Below are 24,399 nucleotides of genomic sequence, written 5' to 3'. Positions count from 1 at the left end.
CTCAGCTGCTGCACCGCCATCAACTGCTGCAGGCTGTTGATATTGAGGTTTTTATTAACAACAATAATGCATATAGATGACCATATATTATTTCTACATATCTGTCAAAAGCAGTGGTTGTCAAACCTTTTTAATTTCAAGGAGCCTCAGTTTGGTGAGCATGATTCGGCCACAATAACGCTGAGTGTGTACAAATGGAACCAAATGGACCCGTAAGGGTCCATTTGGTTCCATTTGTTACAGATCTGTCAAGGTCCCCCTGGAAGTCCCTCAATGACCCCTGGGGGTCCCCAGACCCCACTTTGAGAACCACTGGTCAAAAGGATAAAACTCCAAAAAGCTGGAGAGTATATTTACCTGTCATCCACAACCTTCAACTCCTTCTTCAGGCCCAAGGAGCCCTCAGGACACTGGTTAACACAGCAAGACGGCATGGTCCTAGATAGATATGAGAGAGAGGGGGAACAATAAACATGTAGTTCAAACAAGATTACAAAAAATAGTGGTAGAAAAGGTACTCACATTTTTTACTTAAGTAAAAGTATCATTACTGCAATGTAGAAGTACTCGGTTAGAAGTAAGTAAGTTTTCAAATGGCCGAAATGTCTGTTGATGAAGTGGCTGATGAAGTGGTTAATATATCTTTTGTAATAATCCAAATCTACAAAGTAGTAAGTAAAGTTTTCAAATTATTGTAGTCGAGTAAACGTGGAATATTTGCCTCTGAGATGTAGTGGAGTAGAAGTAAAAGTATTGAAAATTGGAAATACTCAATTAAAGTAAAAAATACCTCAAAATACCTCAAAATTGTCTGTGCAAAAAAAAGGATCAGATCTACAAGCCCATGATAAGGTTGTTATAGCTGTAGTATACAACCCTCGTAGACGTATTTATGATTCTGACGTTTTCAATCTACGAGAGTTGTAGGATTCACGCCCCTTGGAGACCTGGACTTTCTGCACTATGCCCCGTAGACACTCCAAACGTGTACAAATTGAAAATAAAGGTGCTTACCCCCACACCCCAAATGTTAACTGTCTCTACGCGGTAGTAGTTTAATGCAATAATCCATATCTTTCAATAAAGAATTGTTTTAATGCCGTCTGTGGCCGAAGGCCATTTTTTCACCCTCGTTTACTTCCTGTTTACATTTAGTGTAATTCCGGGTTTCACCAGATGCGCCCCGCCATTACCCGTCACTACCCGTCACTGCCGCCCATTGGGAACTTCCGACAGAATCTGCCACAGACGGCATTAAAACACTTCTTTATTGAAAGATATGTGTCCATGGGGGGTGAACCCTACAACTCTACGAGGGTTGTATTCTACAGCTACCGTTGTTACATTCAATTGAGACGTTTTAAATGGATTAGGGGGAAATGTCATTTTTCACAAGCAAAGAACGTTTTGTAACGTTTTTTTTTTTGTATCAACAACACTACTTTAGCTTATTTTGGGCTTCTAAAGACCAACGTCATATTAAAATGACATTTCCCCATAATCTGTAAAGAACGCGTTGTAACGTTTTTTTTGTGTGTTTTTTTTTTTTTTAAATCACCACCACCTAACGTCTATAACAAGCTACTTCTAAGCATGATGACAACAGCTTCTAAAGATGTTAACTCAAGCTATAGATTTGAAATGGAACTCATTTCAACCTAGATGACAAGCAACGGTAACACAACAAGCATAACAGATCTACAAACACGCTGTTCTTTAGACAAGAAACGCTGAGAAAACGTTTTTTTTAAACAACACAACGTCTAGCTTCTTTTGACAAGCATGAATTTGAATTATGATGACAATGGCACGACGTTAACTCACTCTACAATCAAACATGTCAACAAATAGGTGTTTTAAACGGCATGAATAGCATTAAAATGTCATTTCCCCTAAACCCCGAGCATATTAAACAAATATCAAACTCACGTTGGTTGTTGAAAGCCGGTTGAAGAACGTCAGATGACGGAGGATGGAGTTGGTGATGGAGATGAAAAAGCCTAAAAGGACAAAGTAGAATCCTAAAAGCCTAAATCTAGAAAGATAAACCTAATAACAAGTGCAGAATCCTCTGATGTAATTCCTCTGGTTTGCTGTAGTTATGTTGTCCTAGTTGTTCTGATGAGCAACAAGGAGATGCGTCTGCCTGTACTGTGACTCTGATCAAACACATCTGAAGACTTTGGCGCGGTGCTGAGGCTTTTAAATCTGGAGACCTGCGCGAGCGAGCGATTCGCGGTCGTTCATTGGACAGCTGTCGTGAACGAAACGTCACAATTTGTGACGTTTCGTATACAACTCTCTGCGCATGCGCAGTTTGTGCAACGGTCAAAGTTAAGGTTAAGTTAAGTTAAGTTTTTTGAGAACCATGATTTTGGGGGTCTTCGCCGCCCCGTCGCCACCCCAGGGTAGGTAGCGGTGGAAAGTAATTAAGTACTTGTACTTAAGTACTCAAGAACTTTTACTCAAGTACTCAAATACTTTTACTCAAGTACTTTTACTCAAGTACTTAAGTACTTTTACTCAAGTACTCAAATACTTTTACTCAAGTACTCAAGTACTTTTACTCAAGTACTTAAGTACTTTTTTCTCAAGTACTTAAGTACTTTTACTTAAGTACTTTTACTCAAGTTATGAAGTACAATTTTTAGTTACTTTTTTTTTTACTTTACCATATTATTTCCAATTTTCTATACTTTTACTTCTACTCTACTCTTTGATTATTGTTACAAAACAAAACATACATTAACCACTTCAGCCTTATTTACAAGCTAACAACACGTGTGCATTTAAAATTTATTTTTAAAATATTTTTATATATTTTTATAAATAGTTTTTTAAATTACTTTTGGTATTTTGATGCCAATACTTTTGTACTTTTACGCAAGTAAATTTTGATTACCGGACTTTTACTTGCACTGAATATTTCTTCATTGCAGTATTGATACTTTTACTTGAGTAAAACTAAAAAAGTACTTTTCCCACCACTGTTAGTGATGATGATGACATTACATCACCGTAACAATTTGTATTTTTTAAGTGTATTACTTATTTATTTTGTTTTAATTAAAAAAAAAGAATAGACGATCTTTCATCATTAAAGTGACACATTGGAAAAAAAACAATAATTATTAGATCGCATTAAGAAACAGGAAGTGACGAAGACAGACGAGATTCGATAGGTCACAATTTGGGTGTGACCGTTGTTATGGTTGTTCAGACCTTCAGTAAAGGTCAGTAAAACTATTTAAACTTCACAGAAAACTTGTTTCCCCACCTCAGGAATAAAAGCTTTATTATTACCCATCACATTTTATTACACATTTTATTCCAGTCCGTTGCTGGAATAAAATAAAATCTATGCACTTCACCCAGCTGTGTTTGAAAAAACAATTTAGGGGGAAAGCGCCCAAATAACGAACCCACCCTTTTAAAATTGTTTATGAATGTGTGTATATCGCTTATAATTAAAACCATAATATTTAGCAATAAAGCATATATACACAAAGATAAAAAAAATACATATAAAAAAGACTGCTGTACACTATGGTTCTCAAAGTGGGGTCCTTGAGGGAGTTCCAGGGGGTCCCCAGCTAAATGTGTCACAATACGTTTAACCTTTTATTCTTTGGCTATTCAAAAATAGCAGATATACTATAGATCTGCTATTTTTGAAAAATTCTGAAAGTTTGTGCAAATCTTTGTATATTCGTTTAATTTGAACATTTGTAACTCAAATCTTGGCTTCTGGGGGTCCAAATGTTTGAGATGGGGGGTCCGCGGCCAAATACATATCATTTTGGGGGGTCCTTGACATGAAAACGTTTGAGAACCACTGCTGTACAGTATGTACAGACATTTGCATCCACTATAATGTATTAGCTGCAGATTGTAGTGTATGTTTAGTATTTTGCTTTCATTGTCTCAATCTGTCATTCACATACAGGAGAAAAAAGAGAGGAAAAGCTCAATCCTTCTGGGACTGGCGCCCAGAGGAATACATGTGTACCAGGTGGGTGCTGTAAGAGTTCGATTTTGATGTATTTATTTGCACAATGAAAAAAATTACGAAGGTAACATTATTAAAAACAACACAGAAATAAGTGCAGGTGAGAAAAGAAACCCATAAAGGGCTTATAAAGGGTTCTCACCTAAAAAATAACAAACAAGTAGTTAAACATAATCAAGTTAAACATAATAATCAAACATAAGACATGACAAACAACAAAGACCTTGTGTGCAGTTGAATGTGTTGGTGTAAGTGTCTGTGTATTGAGTGTGCGTGTGTGTGTGTGTGTGTGTGTGTGTGTGTGTGTGTGTGTGTGTGTGTGTGTGTGTGTGTGTGTGTGTGTGTGTGTGTGTGTGTGTGTGTGTGTGTGTGTGTGTGTGTGTGTGTGTGTGTGTGTGTGTGTGTGTGTGTGTGTGTGTGTGTGTGTGTGTGTGTGTGTGTGTGCAGAAAGCTACGTTATATGGTAGAAGCAAGTGGAGAGGCTTGATTCATCAGGCTGGCCCTCAGTCTATGTTTATAGTTACTGAGTGAAGATGGTGTATGTGTGTGTATTCCAGAGTAAAGAACCTCTGTCTTTAATGGAGAACTGGCTATGGGTGGTACGGCTGAAGGGAGTTCTTTTGCATTGTTAATAAAGTGTGGGACTGATACATGAACCATTGCCATGTTTAATGTAAACATGTCACCTTTTTTTCCCCTCTTTCCTGACCTGTGTGAAGGAGGTGGAGGGAAAGCAATCTCGGTTATATGATTTCTGTTGGACTGATATAGACCAAATTACCTTCCAGGTATGCCGCCTAACACATGCATGCACATGCACAGTCAGACACACACATCAAATTAAAGAAAGGACTAAACCAGGCTCATTCTTATCATATTCAATATTTTGGCTCTTTTCAACTATAAGAAATACTGTAAGTGAACCGTGCTGTGCCATGAAATGTATTTCACAGGTTCTGGATTTGTTTCCATACGCTACTGCTTCGTTTCAGATACGTTTCTCAGAGCCTAATTTAGGCCCTGCCCGAGAGGTGGTACTAACCCTGTGTTCCGGAAACCCAGAACCTAGAACTTATACTTTAAAAAGGGTCTAAAATGATTAAAATAGCTGATCACGTTAACAAAAAAAAACATCACAGAACTTCACGGATTATGGAAGATTCTGGGCTACCCTCTGTATTTGAAAAGAGGCATATTAAGAAGTCTGGCAGTGAACTGACTCCAGAAACCAAAACGTCCTCCTCTCCTCCTTCTCCTCCTCCTTCTCCTCCAGGGCAGGAGGTTTGAGGTGCATGCCATAGGCTCTCTGTGTCTCCCCAAGCTGGTCTACTTCACCTCCACAGCCTTCCACTCCAAACACATCCTGAGACATCTGACTGACAGCCACCGCTTCCACATGAACACTAGACACACCGTCAGACACATACAGCTCCTGGAAGACAGAAACGGTGAGTTAATTACATAGGGTTTAGGACCTATTTATACTTCATCGTAAGACAAATATTGAAAATAGCCAATCTACAAGCTCTCAACACGTAGTGATGTGATTTGTTGTGAGCTCACAGACCTGCTATTTTACTCATTCAAGTCCATTCATACAGGGGTGTTTGGGTACCAAATTATATTTGGTAACTGAATTTACAAATACTTTTAAATTTTGCATTATTTTTCATTTTTGTCTTTGTGTGTGTTTGCATGTGGCTGAGGATAACCTGTCATTATCTCCCTTAGTTAAGTTCAGTATCCTTTATTGGCAGTGAATAGTACATTTTATACTTTGTTAATGATGTCTGTCTGTCTGTCTGTCTGTCTCTGTCTCTGTCTCTGTCTCTGTCTCTGTCTCTGTCTCTCTCTCTCTCTCTCTCTCTCTCTCTCTCTCTCTCTCTCTCTCTCTCTCTCTCTCTCTCTCTCTCTCTCTCTCTCTCTCTCTCTCTCTCTCTCTCTCTCTCTCCAGCTGCTCAGTCCTACAGAGAGGCCTATATCTGTGACCAGGCAGACCTGAAACGGAAGCTACGTAGCATCACAGAGGAGAGTCTTGCATCCTCCATGTCTAAGTCTGATCATAGTGATGTGATGGCCTTACCCACAGCAATGAGAAGGGACTGTCGCAGAGAAGAGGAGGAGCATTTGATAGGTCAGTCGAACAGAAGGTATAGAGGTGAGGTGAAATCCAGGGGCGTGTGGCTTATTTACTGTAGGTTCAAAGTGCTCCATCAATTATGGTGCTTTCATGCCAAGTGGGAACTGGTACGTTTCTCACGTGGAACTTCCCACCTCAGAACATTCAAGTGGTTTAGATCAGAACGAAATGGATGCCCAATAGTTCAGCTGCTTTCATTACATCTACAGTATAACAAATTGACCGTATCCCACTGTATTTAATGCAGAAACAGAAACTAGAGAGTCTGCTTGAAAGCCTAAAAGCATGCTGTTATTGATTGATCAAAGGTTTTGCTGTGATCGCTGTGTGTTCTCCTTGTGTTTACATGACATCTCAGCATGATTGGACAACTATTCATGTTGGTTTGTCTTACTTGGAAGTCAGAAACTTCCCGGTTACCACTCGGATGTGAACGTGGAACGTGATGGTCAACAGATTGTTGCCAAATATTTTGCTGTCCTTTTTTTTTCCTATTCTTCATCCTTGTTCTGACAGTGATTTTAATGATCTTTGGATCCATTCAACATGTTAAATTGACAGTGTTAGTATAGTGATATGACGAATAAAGCTGCACTCTGTCTCTCTAAAAGGAAAAGCCATTTTATGTTCTGACTTGTGGAGAAATTGGATACTTATCACAAAACTAAATGCATTAGAATTCATGTTTTCATATCTTTTTTGGTCAGTGCACCTCTGTACCTTTAATTATTGTGTCAATTCAACCGTCATTCGTTGCATATACTGTAGAAACAAAAGCATAATATTTGAAATATTCAGTCTTTCTGTATCTGTGATTAGAGGTTGAGCAATGCGTGGATGAACCAGAGGAGGTTTTTGTTGACAACCCAGAAGAGATGTCCTGGCTTGCCGAGCTGTGCCATGGCGTTTGTGTTGATGGATCCCTGCTTCTGCCTCCATCTTGTTGGGCAGGTTCGTTCATTAAACAGCGTGTTTATTTGTGTTAGTACAAGTTCATAAGGTACCATGTGAGATTATGTGTGGATTTCTATGCTTTTTACCCTGAAATCTTTTTCAGCCAGCACCATTTACAAGTAAAGATGTGCATGTGATTATATAACCTATTTTTGTGTATTACAAGTTCATTAGTCTATGTCTTCTTTCTTTATCAGACATCACCGTGGAGATGAAACGGGTGAGCGCAACATTTACAAGGCTGGTGAGGTGCTGTGCCCTCATACCTCCAGTCTATGGACTTACCCTATAACTTTATACCACCAGTCTATGATCTAACCCTATACCTTATACCACCAATCTCTGATCTAAACCTACAACCTTATACCAGCAGTCTATCTTACCCTAGAATCTTATTCCTCCAGACTATGGTCTACATATCTCCAGTCTTTTGTTTAACTCTATAGTCTGTAGAGTCAGGAATACTGCACACAACAATTCGGCCAAACGTGTCATTTGCACCTCGACAAAGGGCAGGTTTGGTGGCGGTGGATAAATCATCTAATATATACATGCTGTGTGTGGTTGTCTTTTTTCTTTACTTGTACTCACAAAATAACCAGCTCCTCTCTTGATCATCTTAGGAATCAAAACATGGTCTGTGGTTTCACTTGAGTAATTTTCTGTTCCCAAGAACCCATGATCAGGGGCAGACACAAATAAACCCTGGAATTTAAATGACAGTCAACAGCCCTCATATCTGTCCAGTTTAATATAAAAATGATAAAGTAGTTATAGAGCATGCGACCAAAATGTGTCAACCAGCTGATCAGTCTGATATGAAATCAATTAAAACAAAGGGACCAGCATGGACAGGACCAGTCCTCTAAGTGTGTTTTGCACTCCGTAGAGCACTGCAGACTTATGGAATAAACTCAGACCATATCACATGGACAAGAAATATGGTAAAGATGGCTAGGGTCTGTTTGTTTATCATTTTATTTTAGCTTATTCTTGTCTCTCTACTCTTGCCTGTGTGTATCCTGTGTCTCATGCTTACTGCTGTTGCTGCTACGCCACCTGCAATTTCCCACAGGGATCAATAATACATTTATATACGTTTATCTGTCTGTCTGTCTCTGTGTGAACTGGTCGTGTGCAAAAGGTAGGGAATGGAATGGATGGGTGTCAGGCTGAACTCTGTATCTCCTCTGCTCTCTGTGGAACGATCTATCTTTAGGTTTCTGACATCTTGTAATGTGTTTCCTCCATGCAAGTTCTCCTCTCTGTTCTCCCCCCATGCTAGCTTCCTCTCCTCTTCTCCTCCCCCTCCTAGTTTGCTGAAGTTCAAAAAAAAAAAAAAAAAAGTTTGTTTCCACTGGCCTTTCTGTTGCAAATAATGCAGAGGGTTATCACTTGGCATGCTAACATCACACAGTTGTATCCTGAGTATCCATGTTGTTCAGATATCAGTATGGTTATATACTAAGAGTGGAATTTACTATTAATTACTGTATTTATTCCAAATTAACAGTTTGTATCAAAGTTTCCTTCAGCGTGTTACACATATGTGAAATATGGCACACATTGGTTTAATAATATTAAACTGTTGATGAATGCATCAAGATTTTTGCAAAAATATTGTTTTGATTCATATTGAGTTGTATCTTCCAAACGCTTTAATAATATCCAATCAGTCAGTCCAGTCAGTCAGTTGATCAGAGCTTGTATCTCCTTAATACCTTTAATTGATTTTTTTTTGGCCATCAAATTTGGTCTCAAGTTACACATCTCAGTAAGATCCAATACAAATAAATTGGTCTAAATAAATACATGAAGTTTTCACATGGTTCACATGGTTGGATCATGTGTATAAAATAATATTATATTAATATCATATATGTTAATTTCTTTCAAGACTTTTGAAAGGGGGTGTGTCGTACAGACCAACGCCCGTCGTTTTCTTAGCCAATCAGAGAAGCATGCTGAAAACAAAACACGGAAGTGAGACAAAACTGCGCAAGTGGGGGTGAAGAAACTTTGATCGTTTCTCCAATGCAGGCCAAATAAAGTTATTGTTTAAAACAGTGTAAGCCCGTAAATCCATGATCCCTGGACACTGGACAGTGTGGACACCTTCACTTGTCTCAGATGGCTTCGTCGTGGCTTCACGTTGCGTGGCAGCTGGCCGTTGCAGTCCTCTCCATCACTGTTGCCATCGTTGGACACAATCAAGGTATAAAGACAGTATTAATCACCACATGTTTGGCCTGTTTTGCTACAAAAGGATCATCATGTCATTACCAGCCCTGAAACATGACTGTCATATACCATATGACAGTCATGGATGAACTTCAACCTGGTGTTTGCACTTTCTCCCTTTTTGGTCCGTACATCTACATAAACGTTCAGATTCTAAATATAAAGTGCTTACCCTATGGCCACGGATGTTACAATTATGTACGGGCCCTCAGAAATACCCGTATCTTCCGTATTGTTAAATAAAAAGCATTTTAATCCGATCGGTGGCCATTTTCTCCGTATCTTCTCCATATGCTTTCAACTACGCGACCCTATCGGTTGAGAGGTGTATTGCACTCTGATACATTATAACCATGAGAATAATGGCCACCAATTGGATTAAAATGCTTTTTATCGAACAATACGGAACATACGGGTATGTCTGAGGGCCCGTACATAATTGCAACATTTGTGGCCATGGGGTAAGCACTTTATATTTGAAATTTGAACGTTTATGTAGATGTACAGACCAAAAAGGGAGACAGTTAAAACACTATTTTGAAGTTCATCCATGACGGTCATGACAGATGACCGTCTTGGATCCATGGCTAAGCCACATCATGCAATGTTGTTCTGTTCACGTGATTTTGTATTATTTATGTATTATGTGGTGGGCAGATGGAGCTATGCTGTATTGATTTCAATGTATTTATGTATTTTAAGTTTGTATCACTTATAAGTTATAATGCCTTTAAAGAGGTGGTGCCATGGTTTTGCACTTTTTCTGTTTTTCATGTGTCTATGAGGTTGATAGAACTTCATTAAGGCCCCCGCTGGTGGTTTTATGGTGTTTCATGTCTTCTCTGACTATTTGGAGTTTTTTCCTGGAGGCTGAAACCTTGAGAGTCAAACGTGCCAATCCAAAAACAGGGGCATAGTGACATCACAGAGCCCCCAAAAAACATACCCTCCCCCTCATTATCATAACACAACAGGTGTGGGCATGAGGAGGAGGAGGGACTAGGACAGGTGGGTGGTGCTAAGGTGGTGGTGGAGGTGCTAAGGTGAAAACCAGGCATACTTAATGAACTGGAGGCGTGTCCACAGAAAAACATTTTTTTTAACAATTTCTGTACACTTTTTTTTTTGAAAAAAATCCTTACATAATAATAATACCTTATGATCAGGTTTTAGGGTTGAAAAATATCATGGCACTCCATCTTTAAGCATTTGCATGTCCTTTATGTGTTTATGTCATGAACTACCTCCATGCGCAAGTCGAGGCTATTGGTCGAGCCCGTTCTGCTCGTTCATGCCCAAACTTGCTGTACCTCTGCCTCCAACCTACACAATATACTAACTATACACTATACAGTAGATACTGTGGTGTATTCTATATGCTCTATACCATTACTGGTATACTTATGTTCTATAAGCTATTTCTTTTTCTTTAAATTATTAGATGATAGTTTATGAAATCACCATAAGGCCTACTATTGCGGGGGGGGGGGGGGGGGGCATCAAAGTAAGCATACATTTCATTGTAGGCTACCCTTTTTTTTAAACATAATGTTTAGGCTGATGATAGGTTCTTGGTTTACCTATGATCCTAGATTACTGAGGCACTACACTACTACCTTGTGTTTACCTTACTTACTGTGAATTGCTCTGGATTAAGCTAATCTGCTAAATGTCTAAATTGTAAATGGTAAAAGGTGATGGCCCTTGTTTTTTATTTTTACTTGTACAAATCTGAATTAAACATCCAGACCAACAGCAGTGCTACAACTCGTCACAAGAGGGCAGACTTAACATTTCCTCCTCAGGTGTGAGTTAAAAATGTTTAGGAGTAGGATCAGAAGGATTTTCTGATCAAGCACTGCCAGAAGTGGAGCTCTGACTGATTTACATACAGATGTGGACACATTTGAAAACTAGATGAAGTTATACAGTAAAAGTATTTGGTGTGCTTTGTCATATGGGGTCAGAGTTCCTATGTTATGAAATGTGATTGGCATAATCTGGGGAGTCAAAAATATCCATCGTGAGGTCATAGTTTTGTAACTCTGTTTTAATGGATATGGGTTTGTGCTAATGTGAAAGCGTTGTTGATAAGGATGAGGCCGCACAGCTCTTAGCCACGATGCAGAAAGTTTAATGAAATGAAACCAACGTTTCGACAATACAGTCTTCCTCAGGGTTTTGAATGTGAAAGCGTTGACAATCATCAATAGTATTGTCAATTCCTTAACCCCTCCTTCTACCTCCAAGTCCCTCAGGTGAGTCAGGTCAGCTGACTTGGGGCTTCTAGCTTTCACCTTCACAGCCCCCTAGACTGTGGAACAGCGTTCCCTTCAATATCAGACCTCCTTTTAATAATTTAATGCCAGGTTAAAGACGCACTTTTACTTGTTAGTATTTGAATTGTCCCAATCAGAATCCCCCTGATGTGCTGATTTTATTATTTGTTTTTATTGTTGATTTGTTTGTTTGTACCCTTGAACTGTGTGTCTTGTTTATGTCTGTAATTTTAGCGACCTCCTGGTCTGTACATTACTTTTGCTCATTTGGAATACAGGAAGTTGTAAAATTCTGTCTGCAACAGTTAATTGGATCGGTTAAAGAATAGATCATCAAATGAATTGCTGAAACAAAGATGAGTCGTTAACTACTGACTATTTCTTGCTTTTGCTTTTCTCTTTCTTCACTTATTACCTATTACCACTTATTACCTATTACCTATGCTGCTACATTGTCTGAAGGAAGCAGAACGAAAATAAGTTTTACTCTTACGAACCTGTGCACAAGTTGTAACAATAAAGTACAACCTTGAACCTCTAAGACTAAAAGAGTGGTTGGGTTGGTTGGTGGGTGCATGCTGCAAAGTCACAGCTTCAATCCCTGCAATAATTGTGTAGCCTACATCAAAAGACAAGTGTTGTTTTGTAGAGTAGTGTCTTTGATTTGTACAATAGAATTATCAGACTTAATTCCATTTCGGTCCCAGAATAAATGAGCAGGCATAAGTAAAGTATCTAACTGATAGCACATGTGTTATTCTATTGTACCTAAAAATAACTGTTGAGCATCAAAAACAGTCATATAATCAACGTACAAGAAAAAAATATATATAAATAAATATATAGAACATAAGATTCAAAACACATACCAGCCATACAAACAGGGGCCCCTTGAAAAAGATACTGAATCACCTGTGAGATAAGCAGATAAGAGCAGCAACTCCATCTTCATCCACTTTTGATGGGTCTGTCTGTCCGTCCCAAACAACACCTTGCACCTTCATGATGAACCCAATGGATGGCTCTTTCTGCCTTCCTATTAGTGTTCTCTGACTCCTTCCTTTCATGTCTCTCCTGAGTCCTGGGGGATATCTGCTGTCGTTTCATCAGGAATTGATTGATATCAATTTGTCTTTGAATAGAATTAGCAAGAGCATTCAGGTTGTTGTTCATAACACCCTGTCTGTGACCTGGTCTTTGAGAGTCATATAGCCTAAATTGCTGCCTCCTGTTTTTGTGGTGGTTTGTTTCGAACACAGCAGAGTAAGGGGGCTTGATTTTCAATGACTTGGTCTCCTTTTTGGAGTCATTCAATAAAGAGGCTCCAATGAGAAAAAAAGATAATAGGATTCTTAAACTGTACACCTCGCTCTAAACTAAACCTTTTGCCATGCATGCCTCAGGCTTACACTTCCAGTTCACTATGTCATCTGATACCTGAAAGTACCACTGCCTGCCCTCACCCTCAGTGTACAATACCTAAAGCTGGATGCTAGTTGAGGTACAGGCCTACGGGTATTTCCGTTCTGTGGATATGAACTGCACAAACAAAGAACCTAAAAACAGATGCAAGTAAAATGAAAAAATAAAATAAAATAAAAAATCAACAGCAGAAAGTCTCCAATAGATAAAGAAACGTAGACATGAGTACTGGTTTGTTGCTGAATTAATCAGGATTTGGTAAGTGTCTTGAAAGTGGTGAAGTTTGCCACAAATGTCAAGTGATCCAGGTCCCACACAAATGTTTGCTTTAAAAAATATATGTTTTAACCTATGGCTTTCTATTATGTCTATTTATACTAAAGTGCTCTTCTTACTCATGGCTCTATATGTTTATGGGGTGAATGGACGGGAATTGAATTGAACTGTTGATCGTAAGAATGTATAAATACACTTACTGTGATATTTTACGTAGTTATTGTACTCCATCACTGTCAAATAATCAACATATTGGGTCACCAGTAAAAGAAGAATGGAAAAATGAAGCCCAGTGCAATCAAAGTGTTAGAAATATATTGCACATAGTTGTGGTGACAGGCAGCGCAACACAACTAGCAGCTACATGTTTACAATTAGATAATTTCCTAGTGTCATGAAAAACCAGGGTCTTGGATTGAGCATGAATAATAACCTGGTTTATACTGTGGGTCTTTAAATCATGAATATTCGTGCTCCCATGTGATAGTACCCTCTGTGCATTACCAGGCCAACAGAATCATAGTAGCAGCCATTAAAGCTCAACTGAGCAAATTGTTGACATGTTCACTGCATCAGCTGGTCTATTGGGATCGTAATTGGTATTGCAGTTACCTGGCTATCATGCAAAGAAAAAGCATACCTTGGTGAGAGTATTATACTCCAGCAAATACATTACATGACACATTATAAATGTATGTATTCTATATGTTCAGTAGTAATAATGGTACTACAGTACAATAGCAAGATCATTTGTAAGATCATTTACAAAAGGCCATATTAGAAAACAATCTTTCAAGGGGCTTTCCCCTTGCCATCATTATTTAGCTTTAAAAAAGGAGAAACAAATATAACTAATTGCTATTATGCTTGTTGCAGTTTAGCAGCAACTCTTCACTCTCCACTAGTGAAAGTTTTTTTTCTATACTTTTCAACAGTCTAAGCTACTCTGTGCCATCATCTTTTCATCCAATTAATCAACCTTTTAAACATGCATTTTCATAGGACCAAGAGGACCAGACAATCTCTACCAGACTGCACATCAACACAGTCTGGTCAGAACCCTGTGGTTCTGCCTGCCAATAGAACCATGATGGTTCGCTGCTCCGAAGACCAGGAAATGTGTGCAAGAGAGACCAATGTTCATCAACTCAGTGGAACAATTAGCACAATATATGACATTTTCTGAAACCAGCAGCAGTATATTATTGTAAAAGATTAATATGGATTTTTTCAAGTTTGTCAAGGTAAATGATAGAGGAATATAACAAAATATGAAACCAAGATTAATAAATAACAGGAAAGCATGCCACTCTTTTTTTGTGTAGACAGAAGGTCGAAGGTATGGGAGAGAAGATTTCTGTTGTGATTTGTTCCCACGTATATGGTCTGAGACAGGTAGGCTGTGCTATGTTGTCCAAAAATAACAGATTTTCTGTGCACAATGCTGTTGTAAGAGGAAGTATAAATTAGGCTTTAACTCTGTCCACAGCTTCTTCACTGTTGACTTGTGACACCTCACAAGTTGTCACAACCTGCTGGAGGCTATGGTTACAGCGTCACATCTCTGTTACACGCGTCAACTCACAGGTAGGGCAGGTACTTCCCAGGTGTGATAGAAAATTGAGATCATGTGCCTGTTACTTATGTACTGGTTAAGTTGTGTATTATAAGTCTATCGCTGCCACACATGACCCCTCTTTATGGAGTCTTTTCTTTACTTTCAGCTTTAATGTGTATGAGTATGACCAGTGGACTAACCACTCTCCTCTTTAAACAAGACAATATGAAGTCTATTACAATTGGCATGGCCCCCCTGCCCAATCTTTAGTTATAACTCACTGTGTGAAGTTTGTGAGCGTTATAAATACTTCACCTACAGTACAAGTACAAAAATCATGATCAGAGATCTCCATATACTGTATGGGCATAGGGGCCAAGGACTGACAAGATACAGAGATGGGTACAACGGCTACTCTGACAAAGCCCCCAACCCTGTGACTCAGACATATTGGTCGGATCGGCGGCGCAACGTAGGTGTTAAAACTCTAGATGTGAGGAACCTCTAGTAAGGTAAACGTCCTGATGTTTGTACGTGTGTGTCTTACCAGTTTTCACTGGCAAACGAGGTCTCGATGTGACTCTCCTGGTTAAATGAAAGTTACATTATTTCCACAACAAAATATTATCATTAAACCACCTTTAAATACATATAAATATAATAAATTAGATAAATAAACCTCTATTGCCAAATGCTTGATCAGGGGATACATGTCGGGTCTCTGCTTTATATGTAAAGTGCCAAATGACAAGTGACAACTTATAATTTGGCAGTATACTAAGATTGTATTGAAATGAAAAATCCCTAGAATGAGATCTTAAATTGTGTGACAGCCTTTTTATTCATCTTTCAAGGAATAGGATCCAAACTCCAAATATGTTGATTCATAAGGTGTAGCTCATTACAAACTGTAGTTTTCCTGCCATACACACTTCACATTAAAGGACAACTTTAGTTTTTTACAACCAAGGTTTATATTTTAGCTTGTAATTAAAGTAAATAAAATATGAGTGTTATTCTTTTTTAATTTACTGCTTTCTATAGTTTTAGCAATTTTTGCGATATTTTTTACAGTGGGCGGGGGCATTCTGTCCGGTGGCTAAATACGTATTTTTTTTACACAATAACCTGGTGTTTTCTTTATTATTATTTACAGTAGCTCTTCTAGCCCCCAATAACTCACATCTGGCCATCAAAGACCACAGGACCTTTTTTATTGTGTAAAAAAAGGCATATTTAGCCACCGGACAGAATGCCCCTGCCCACTGTAAAGAATATCGCAAAAATTGCTAAAACTATATAGAAAGCAGTAAATTTAAAAAAAATAACACTCATCTTTTATTTACTTTAATTACAAGCTAAAATATAAACCTTGGTTGTAAAAAACTAAAGTTGTCCTTTAAAGCTACACAGGTGACTGTGACGGCCCTGCCCCTCTGCCTCACTGTTGGCTAACCGGCAGCCTTGGTGATTGCAGAGTGGAGCAGGCCGTCAGGCCAACTTGCTACACCTGGGGTTATGGGTGTGGCAGAGTATATAGACCAATTATTTGTTTACTAACATTGAGCCTGGACGCACAGGTGATTGTTTCACGCAATCAATTCCCAACCTGTTTCGGGGTGCACTGGTTTCAGCACACCCCAACCCCCTCTTGTGTGTGTTGGCTAGTGAGACGCGTCCTAACGAGACCTGATATAATGGGTTTCGTTGCGCGCATACTGGCTGCACGCAGCCAGTATGACGTCGTCTGTTAAGGGGTCTATAAGGTCCTCTCCTTGCAACTTTAGTATCTCTCCAAATCCTCTCCACAGTCTTGGCTGCCACCTGGCCTGAGTGGGCTCAGCCCTTTTGTTTAGTTTTGCACTTTCTACACAACACTCACACAGCGCACTCCATACATTCACACACTGCATACATAACTGACTACTGACTTATTCACACCTAATTCCATTCCTTTTGTTTATTGTTTTATTTCTTAAAGTTAAAAATAATAATAATAATAAATAATAGTTCAAATGTTTGCATCATGTGTGGACTCCCTTCTTTTGCCATGTAACCCTAGTGCATGACAAAATGGGTCCCCATGCCCCCATCCTGACCCAGATGATTCAGCAATTCTGACTAAATCGCTTGGATATCCTGTATTGTGAAAACAGGATATATACTCATCATACTTACTGTAGTTACAGGTGGTTCCCTTTGAATCAAGAGGAATGGTATATGCGGCAGCCTGTCATTATGATTAAAGTGTGGGGCCCAGGCCTTTGGCTTGGCAAAATGAGATAAGACAAGATAACTAGTAATACAAATGTAACTAAAACTAAACCTTTTTAAAGAATAAATGCTATACTGGAACTAGCTAAATCACTCAAGAATTGAACAGAAACAAAACTGGAGTGACAATAATCTCTGTGACTCATCTCTTCCTAATCCTAACCAAATTTCACATGAACTGTACAGTAAATGCATGTGTCATGTCATGATGAGAGGAGGCATCATGCATGATGTTACTTACTGTATGTAAGAACTGTAATGTCCAGGGATGAGTAAGAATTCTCATCATGCTTCAGGGATGCACCCACATTCTTGTGTTAGTTTATTGTGTTAGTAGCATTGGGAATGGGTTATAGAGATTCTGTTATAGGGATAAATGTGTTATGTCATGTCTTTCATTTAACCTTTAATGAAAACAATCATAGGGCAGATAGGCTAGCATTGCATTGTGCAATGTCAAACACAGCCTGAGTGATAGCCTTCTAGCCTATACTGAAGAACAGTATGCTACTCGAGTAATTCAATTCCAACACTGTATACAGTGGCCATGGTGTGATTTCCTAATTTGGTAACCACAAGGATAATAACATTACTGTAAAGACGGTTGCTGGGGAACTTCTTGGGAATTTGATTGCGTGACAATATTATTGTTCATCTTGACCTCAAACAACCCATTATGGATGTTGGATGATAATGTAGGGCTAAAATGAAATAAGCAGCATCGGCTAAACAGGATTAACACAGTAAGCAATTCCATTCTGTCCCTTTATTAAAAGTAGCCTACACCCTGGAAATTACACCCCCATTAAAACTCTCTCTTTTTTTATATACCGGTAATCAAGTCAGCGCTTTAAAAGATATGTGCTCAGCCCTTTTCATGTAGGCTACTAGGCTATTGATGACCTCAAGTAGGCTAACTCAATGGTTCTCTAAACAGTGGTTCTCAACCTGTGGGTCGGGACCCCCAGGGGGGTCCCCACATGATTTTTTTTTTTGGGGGGGGGGGGGGGGTCCCCAGATGACAGTATAAGTGACAATTTAAGGACTTTAAATATCCTTTTAATGCCTAAAAAGAAAGAAAGAAAGAAATCTAATGGAAAAAAATACCATTACTGCATCAAAAGGAATCAACAAACTATACTATAAAAACTGGTCAAATATTGGTCGAATTGTCAATATAAGAGAGTAAAAAATTGTGAGTTGTGAGGCGTTGTGAGCTTGTAGATTGGGTATTTTCACAATATTTATCTGTGGAACTGAGTCAAACTAAATGTAATGCCTCAACTCCTACAATGCCAAGTGCTTGTCAGGGTGGGGGGGGGGGTCCCAGTTCAAAATCAAATATGATTATTTTGGGGATCGTGGCCTGAAAAGGTTGAGAATGAGAACCACTGCTCTAAAGTGGGATCCGATTCCAGTGACCCCCAGGGGTCCTTGGGTTCCAGCCAGGGAGTCCAAAGCAAAATCTGTTTAACCACTTTAACCCTATATAGACCTACATCAGCTATTTCTTAAAAGATCTTGAAAAAAAGAAATTGGAAATTTTTATTTTATTATTTGGAAGTCTGCAGCCCTTGACAAAGTGGACTAATTGATACTATAAACACTGAATCATCATAAACTCCCCCTGCATGAATACCACAGAAGATCCCTACTTTCACTTTCATACAGCTGGGGTATTTAAAGGTCTGCACTGCAGCTGAGAAACGTAAACCGAAAGCATTAGTGAATCGTGGATCTACTCCAGCACAATGTGGAAATCAGCTCTACTGTTTGTTTGTCTGCTGAGTGAAGGTAAGGGGTAGGCTATGCATCACAGGCTACTTCTCATCTAGAATAGATGAGTTTCATAGCCTACATCTAGCCCTGGTCCAGAGCGTTAGTGAGTTCTCTCTAACGCCCTGCCAGGCGCGCTGCTCTGCTCACAGCATTTTATTTACTCCACTGTGCCCTCTACAGATTTGGTCTGTATACAAATTACTATTGACCAGATCTGTAGAGGGCGCAGTGGAGTAAATAAAATAATTTCCATCTGGCGGACATATTATATTTTCTGAGAAGGTGGGGTGCTGAGAGGCTTCCCACCCTGGATAATAGACTTTCAACAACACGAAACAGCCTTTGTTTTGGTGAGTAGCGAAGTAGTTTTGTTTATATTTACTAAAGACGGAGGTAGTGGAATGTCAGTCTATGAGTAGAGCAGTGCGCCTGGCAGAGCGTTGGAGAGAACTCACTAACGCTCTGGACCAGGTCTAGCCTACATCCACTGTGTGTGTGTGTGTGTGTGTGTGTGTGTGTGTGTGTGTGTGTGTGTGTGTGTGTGTGTGAGAGAGCGTGAGCGTGTGTGAGCGTAACATCATTAAAAACATCATTATCATTAATGTGTGCAGGATTGGAGTCAAATGAATATAGGCCTATTATAGCAGAAACTCAGAAACGAATCAACTAATTCACACAAAACCAAATGCATGCAGCCAGTCACATGCTGTAAATTGTGGATTATGTTATTAACTGCCTGCAAGACATGTATGGGGCTATGGGACCTACAGGCCAGTGACCTACAGGCCAGTGGTTCTCGAACCTTTTCATGTTAAGGCCCCCTAAATGAATATGTATTTGGTCGCGGAACCCCATCTTGAAAAAGTGCCAGTGGCCCCCCAAAATGTGCACGTTTGTTTTTTAAATAGCTGATCTAAATAGCCTTAAATACATCAAATAGCCTATACATTGGCTATTTGTCGCGATGTATATGGGTTAAAGTTGTTAAACTGATTCTTATGCTATATTAAATCGTTTAGCTGGGGACCCGCTGGAACTTTGAGAACCACTGCTATAGGCTATGCCGTGATGTTAACTCTGCTTTCCTCTCATGTTTTTTTTCCCTCTCATAGTTGCCTCTGCTCAGCTCCACGCCAATGGAAACACCACAGGTGTATACGGCGGGAAAGCGTATTACCACTGCTCATTGGCTGATACTGCAGGTGTGCTCCAGGTGACGTGGCAGAGAAAGTACGAGGACGAGTCGGTGGAAAATTTAGCAACTTACAGCAAACGGTTTGGCAGTCAGATAAATGAGCCTCACCAGAACAAAGTGGAGTTCACAAAAGCTTCGCTCAGCTCAACGTCCATCACTGTGAAGAATTTAACGTGGGACGATGAAGCCTGTTACATTTGCACGTTCAACGCATACCCCAGTGGTTCCCGCAGAAAGCAGACTTGCCTCACTGTGCAAGGTAAATCCCCACAGTTTAACAATGGCTGCTACACTAGCACATAACATACTTCAGCATCACAAGTTTACAAGTGAAAAAAGTGGGTGAAACTATTTTTATGTTTTTTTAAGTTACCCACAAATTGCAGTTACATTGGGAAAATGTTATAAAGGAAGAAATATCAAATATAAAAAGATAGAAGTCATCATCGGATACGATGGACTACCATAAGCAAGTAATGGGAGAATAACATGGCAACAGTTTTCAGTGCCTGCTCAGCAGTGATGGCCTGGCAGGTGCCAGGTGCTTTTACTCCTTACATCAGGGGTGTCAAATTATCTTGGGTGAGGGGGATACATACAATGGAGGCAGCCATTTTTACACACCCACTGTGTGTAAACAGTTACATCATCTCACCATGTGTGCCAGTGCTGCACGAGGGAGAGAGAATCAAGGACCTGACATCTACGGTCAAATGAAAGAGAAAGTGAAGTCATTGCCTTATCTAAGAACTGGCATGACTCATGAAGCCAAATAGAAATATTTATTTGTGGTGTTGATGCATCTTTGATCCTCATAGAGGAGAATAGGGGGGGGGGGTCCCCAACTGAAGTAGTTAATGTAGCATCACAATAATTTTTTACCACTTTAACCATTATTTTATACTTTGGCTATTCAAAAATAGCAGATATACAAGTTCATAGCACAGCACAAAGTGACATGCTATGAGCTTGTAGATCTGCAATTTTTGACATTTTTGCTAATCTTTGAATATATAGATAATTTTAAAGCAAACATTTTAATCTCAAATCTTTGCTTCTGGGGGCCCCTAGAACTAAATATTTTTAGATGGGGGTCAGAGGCCAAATACATAACATTTTGGGGATCCTTGACATAAAAAAGTTTGAGCACCACTGATATAGCAAGAAAACTGTTATGATTTAGAAGGAAGGTCTTAAGGGACAGAGTACCGGAGCAGAGTAAAACAAAAAGGATATATAAATGTGCAATGGGGCAATTACATTTAGAAGACTATTTCTGGGTTCTGGGACAAATGTGTTAAATGTATTTGAACACACATTTTGGTTTGTTTGGCCAACATAAAATTATAGACCAATTCATTCAGTGAATGTAGAAAAACACAGGCAAGTAAGTTTTCAACTCTCCCTTCAGATTCTGAGTGGCAGAATAAGATCTTTTTATTAATACATTTTGTTTGACGTAGGTATATCACACGTGAAAACTGATGTGCAGCAAAGTTCCGGCGATGACCAAGTTGTTTTCACATGTTCTGCCACTGGGAGACCTGCACCGACCATTCAGTGGAACAGCACAGGGGGACAGAGTGACGTTACGGTGCAAAATGATGACAACACATTCACCACCACCAGCAATCTCACTCTACTGTCATCATACTCAGTGGGACACATGGACTGTGTGGTAAACAACGTGATGAGGCATAGGATTGCTGTGTTGAATGGTGATAGGACTACAGAAGATGATCGTGGTAAGTATTTATTTATGCTACACTTACTGTACAGTACACTGCCCTCCTGCAAAAATCCTTCCTCAGACAGAAAGCAGCAGACTGTAGAGCTGTATTCATATATTTATATGAGAATATGTAGTTGTTACAGTCAAGTCATAAAAATCTTCTGAAAGCACCAATAGCCATCTACCAAATATCCATCTAGCATTATCCTTATGGAGGTATTCTGTGAAAGAATATTGTGATATTTATTTAGTCAGTATCTTCCAGCCCTAGATTGTGTTGTAGACAGTGTTGTATGATTTAATAGTGTATAATCATAGCATTGGATAGCATAGCTCTGAGGTTCCCAAATATTTCCATGAACAAGGGCCCCCAAATAACTATGCCCTCTTGCTGCGGCCCACCTATTGTAAAAGAAAAGAAGAAATAAATAAAAGAAAATAGTGAAAATAGCAGATCTACAAGCTCACAATACGTCGATGCAACGTGTTGTGAGTTTGTAGATCTGCTACAGAAATTTCACAGGGCATTCCCTGTGACTTCCCTACAAGGAAATCAGCTGATGGCTTCATAACATAGAAGGGAAAAACACAATATTTACTTCTGGATGAACAACACTCACTTGGAAAATCCCCCACCCTTCTCACCAGGAAAGCCAAAGTTGTATCATAGCCAAAGTTGTATCATAATAACCTCAGAGACGTATCAGCTCTGTGAGTGGATAATTGATTCAAAACCCAAATAAACGCTTAGTTAATGTAACCAACTGATAACTCAACACTAATAACATTTTTGCTGTCTAATTTTCCCAGGAGGTGAGACATCTCATCTGGTGATTGTAGTGATCGTATGCATCATATCAGTCATATTTGTCTTAAGTGCTGCTGTCCTCCTGATCAGGCGTAAAGGTGCGATATTGCATCATAGCACAATATACTGTAAGTATACAATATGAGTTTTATGAGTTTTGGACAGGAAAGTTCACTCTCTGTTGTCCTACTGTCTCACTCTCTGTTGACATACTGTCTCACTCTTTGGTGTCCTTCTGTCTCACTCTGTTGTCCTTCTGTCTCACTCTGTTGTCTCACTCTGCTGTTCTAATGTCTCACTCTGCTGTTCTAATGTCTCAATCTGTTATACTACTGTCTCTCTGTTGTCCTAATGTCTCACTCTCTGTTGCCCTACTGTCTCACTCTGCTGTCCTTCTGTCTCACTCTGTTGTTCTGCTGTTCTACTGTCTCACTCTCTGTTGTCCTACTGTCTCCCTCTCTTGTTGTCCCACTGTCTCAATCGGCTGTTCTAATGTCTCACTTTGTTGTCCTAATGTATGTGTCAGTAAAGTAAAAAAGGAAGTGTATTGACCACACTCTCCTTTTTATTTGCTTTAGTTGTTTGTGGGTATTTGTCACTGTATATTTCCACAAACGTGAAGTTTGTCCTCTGCATTGAAACCACCCTAACTATTTACTGCTTATGAATGCAGACCAGTAGGTCAATACAGTGTTCGCTGAATCCTACTTGTTTGTTGTTTCTTACTAAGAGTTCTGCTTTGTCCAGCAGGTTGCAGGAATGCACCGTTGTCCAATACCACAGAGGAGCTGGATGTGTTTGAAGAGGGCGTGTAACATCTGTCTGCAGATGCATCTGATTTATTTGCATTCATCTTTTGTTTGTTGATATAATGTAGCACAGCACTTTGCATTACAGACTGAGGGCGCGCTCCCACCGCACTTTTATTTTACCTCTGGGGCAGAATCTGCCAATGCTTTGTCAATGTAAATGCGTGGATTCACGCAAGAGCGGATCTTTCCGCCTGTCGCGCAGAACTTGTGTTTATCCGCTCTACACGACTTGTCCATTTGAAGCATAAAACTGCTGGAGGCAGGAGCTGATTTTCCCCCTCTGTCCAATCGGGTGAGTCGCAGGCGGACCGTCCCAAGACTCAGGAAGCACCATGGTGCTCAAGGCAGCAGGCGGTGCGGGCTACGAGGGGGGTCCTGAAAGTGAGTGACAGGCGCGTCACTCACGTTTTTTAGAATCCGCTGGCAGCAAAAAACTGTGGCCGCGCACAACCTGCGTTTAACGCTAGCCGACCATGTTTTGGTGGGAGCGCGCCCTTACAGGGATAATTGGCAAAATATTGTTTAAGAGGTTTTATTTTGTCCTGTGAATGTTAATTTCTGTCAGCACTTTATATCTTAGTAATAGAGCAAAGACTTTGGGGGACAATGACAATTAAATGTTTGAGTGCTTCATGTGATGGATAGATTTCTATCAAGACTGTAGTACAGTCATAGAGTTATAATATATTGAGTACAGTGGCTTAGCACCCAAAGCAAAATTCCTCATTATAAACATAGAGACTTTGACCTGTGCTGAAAGAGCAGCGCTGCCACCTCATGTCCATAAGTGGTATTCAAAATAATGTAACTACAGTTGCTCACTAAATAATGGGAAGCTTCAGCCTGAAAATCTGATATATATCATTTTTTAAGGTATTACGGAAGTTTATTTAATGTCCGAAGTTATAAGCTATCTAACA

General features: G+C 39.5%; 1 protein-coding gene across 1 annotated transcript; it reads left to right on the top strand.

Annotated features, from left to right (window-relative positions):
* Positions 1 to 18,854: 18,854 nt before the first annotated feature.
* Positions 18,855 to 23,989, top strand: LOC311040895 (OX-2 membrane glycoprotein-like). The gene is made up of 5 exons (XM_084051281.1): positions 18,855 to 18,947; positions 20,045 to 20,386; positions 21,591 to 21,872; positions 22,670 to 22,795; positions 23,418 to 23,989. Exons 1-5 carry the CDS (start codon positions 18,905 to 18,907, stop codon positions 23,480 to 23,482), a joined length of 858 nt encoding a protein of 285 aa, XP_083907407.1. The 5' UTR covers positions 18,855 to 18,904; the 3' UTR covers positions 23,483 to 23,989.
* Positions 23,990 to 24,399: the final 410 nt, after the last annotated feature.

This window comes from Gymnoscopelus microlampas (genome assembly GCF_963454915.1).
Source record: "Gymnoscopelus microlampas genome assembly, chromosome: 24".
NCBI classification, from domain to species: Eukaryota; Metazoa; Chordata; class Actinopteri; order Myctophiformes; family Myctophidae; genus Gymnoscopelus; species Gymnoscopelus microlampas.
Note: the sequence above shows the minus strand (reverse complement) of the source record. Positions and strands in the feature narration are given on the sequence as shown.

Bases quoted from the DNA above. Each gene is read 5' to 3' on its own strand.
- LOC311040895 (XM_084051281.1), top strand. From the start codon at position 18,905: ATGTGGAAATCAGCTCTACTGTTTGTTTGTCTGCTGAGTGAAG. The intron at 20,387-21,590 runs GTAAATCCCCAC...TGTTTGACGTAG, and splicing joins GACTTGCCTCACTGTGCAAG to GTATATCACACGTGAAAACT. The intron at 21,873-22,669 runs GTAAGTATTTAT...TAATTTTCCCAG, and splicing joins GACTACAGAAGATGATCGTG to GAGGTGAGACATCTCATCTG.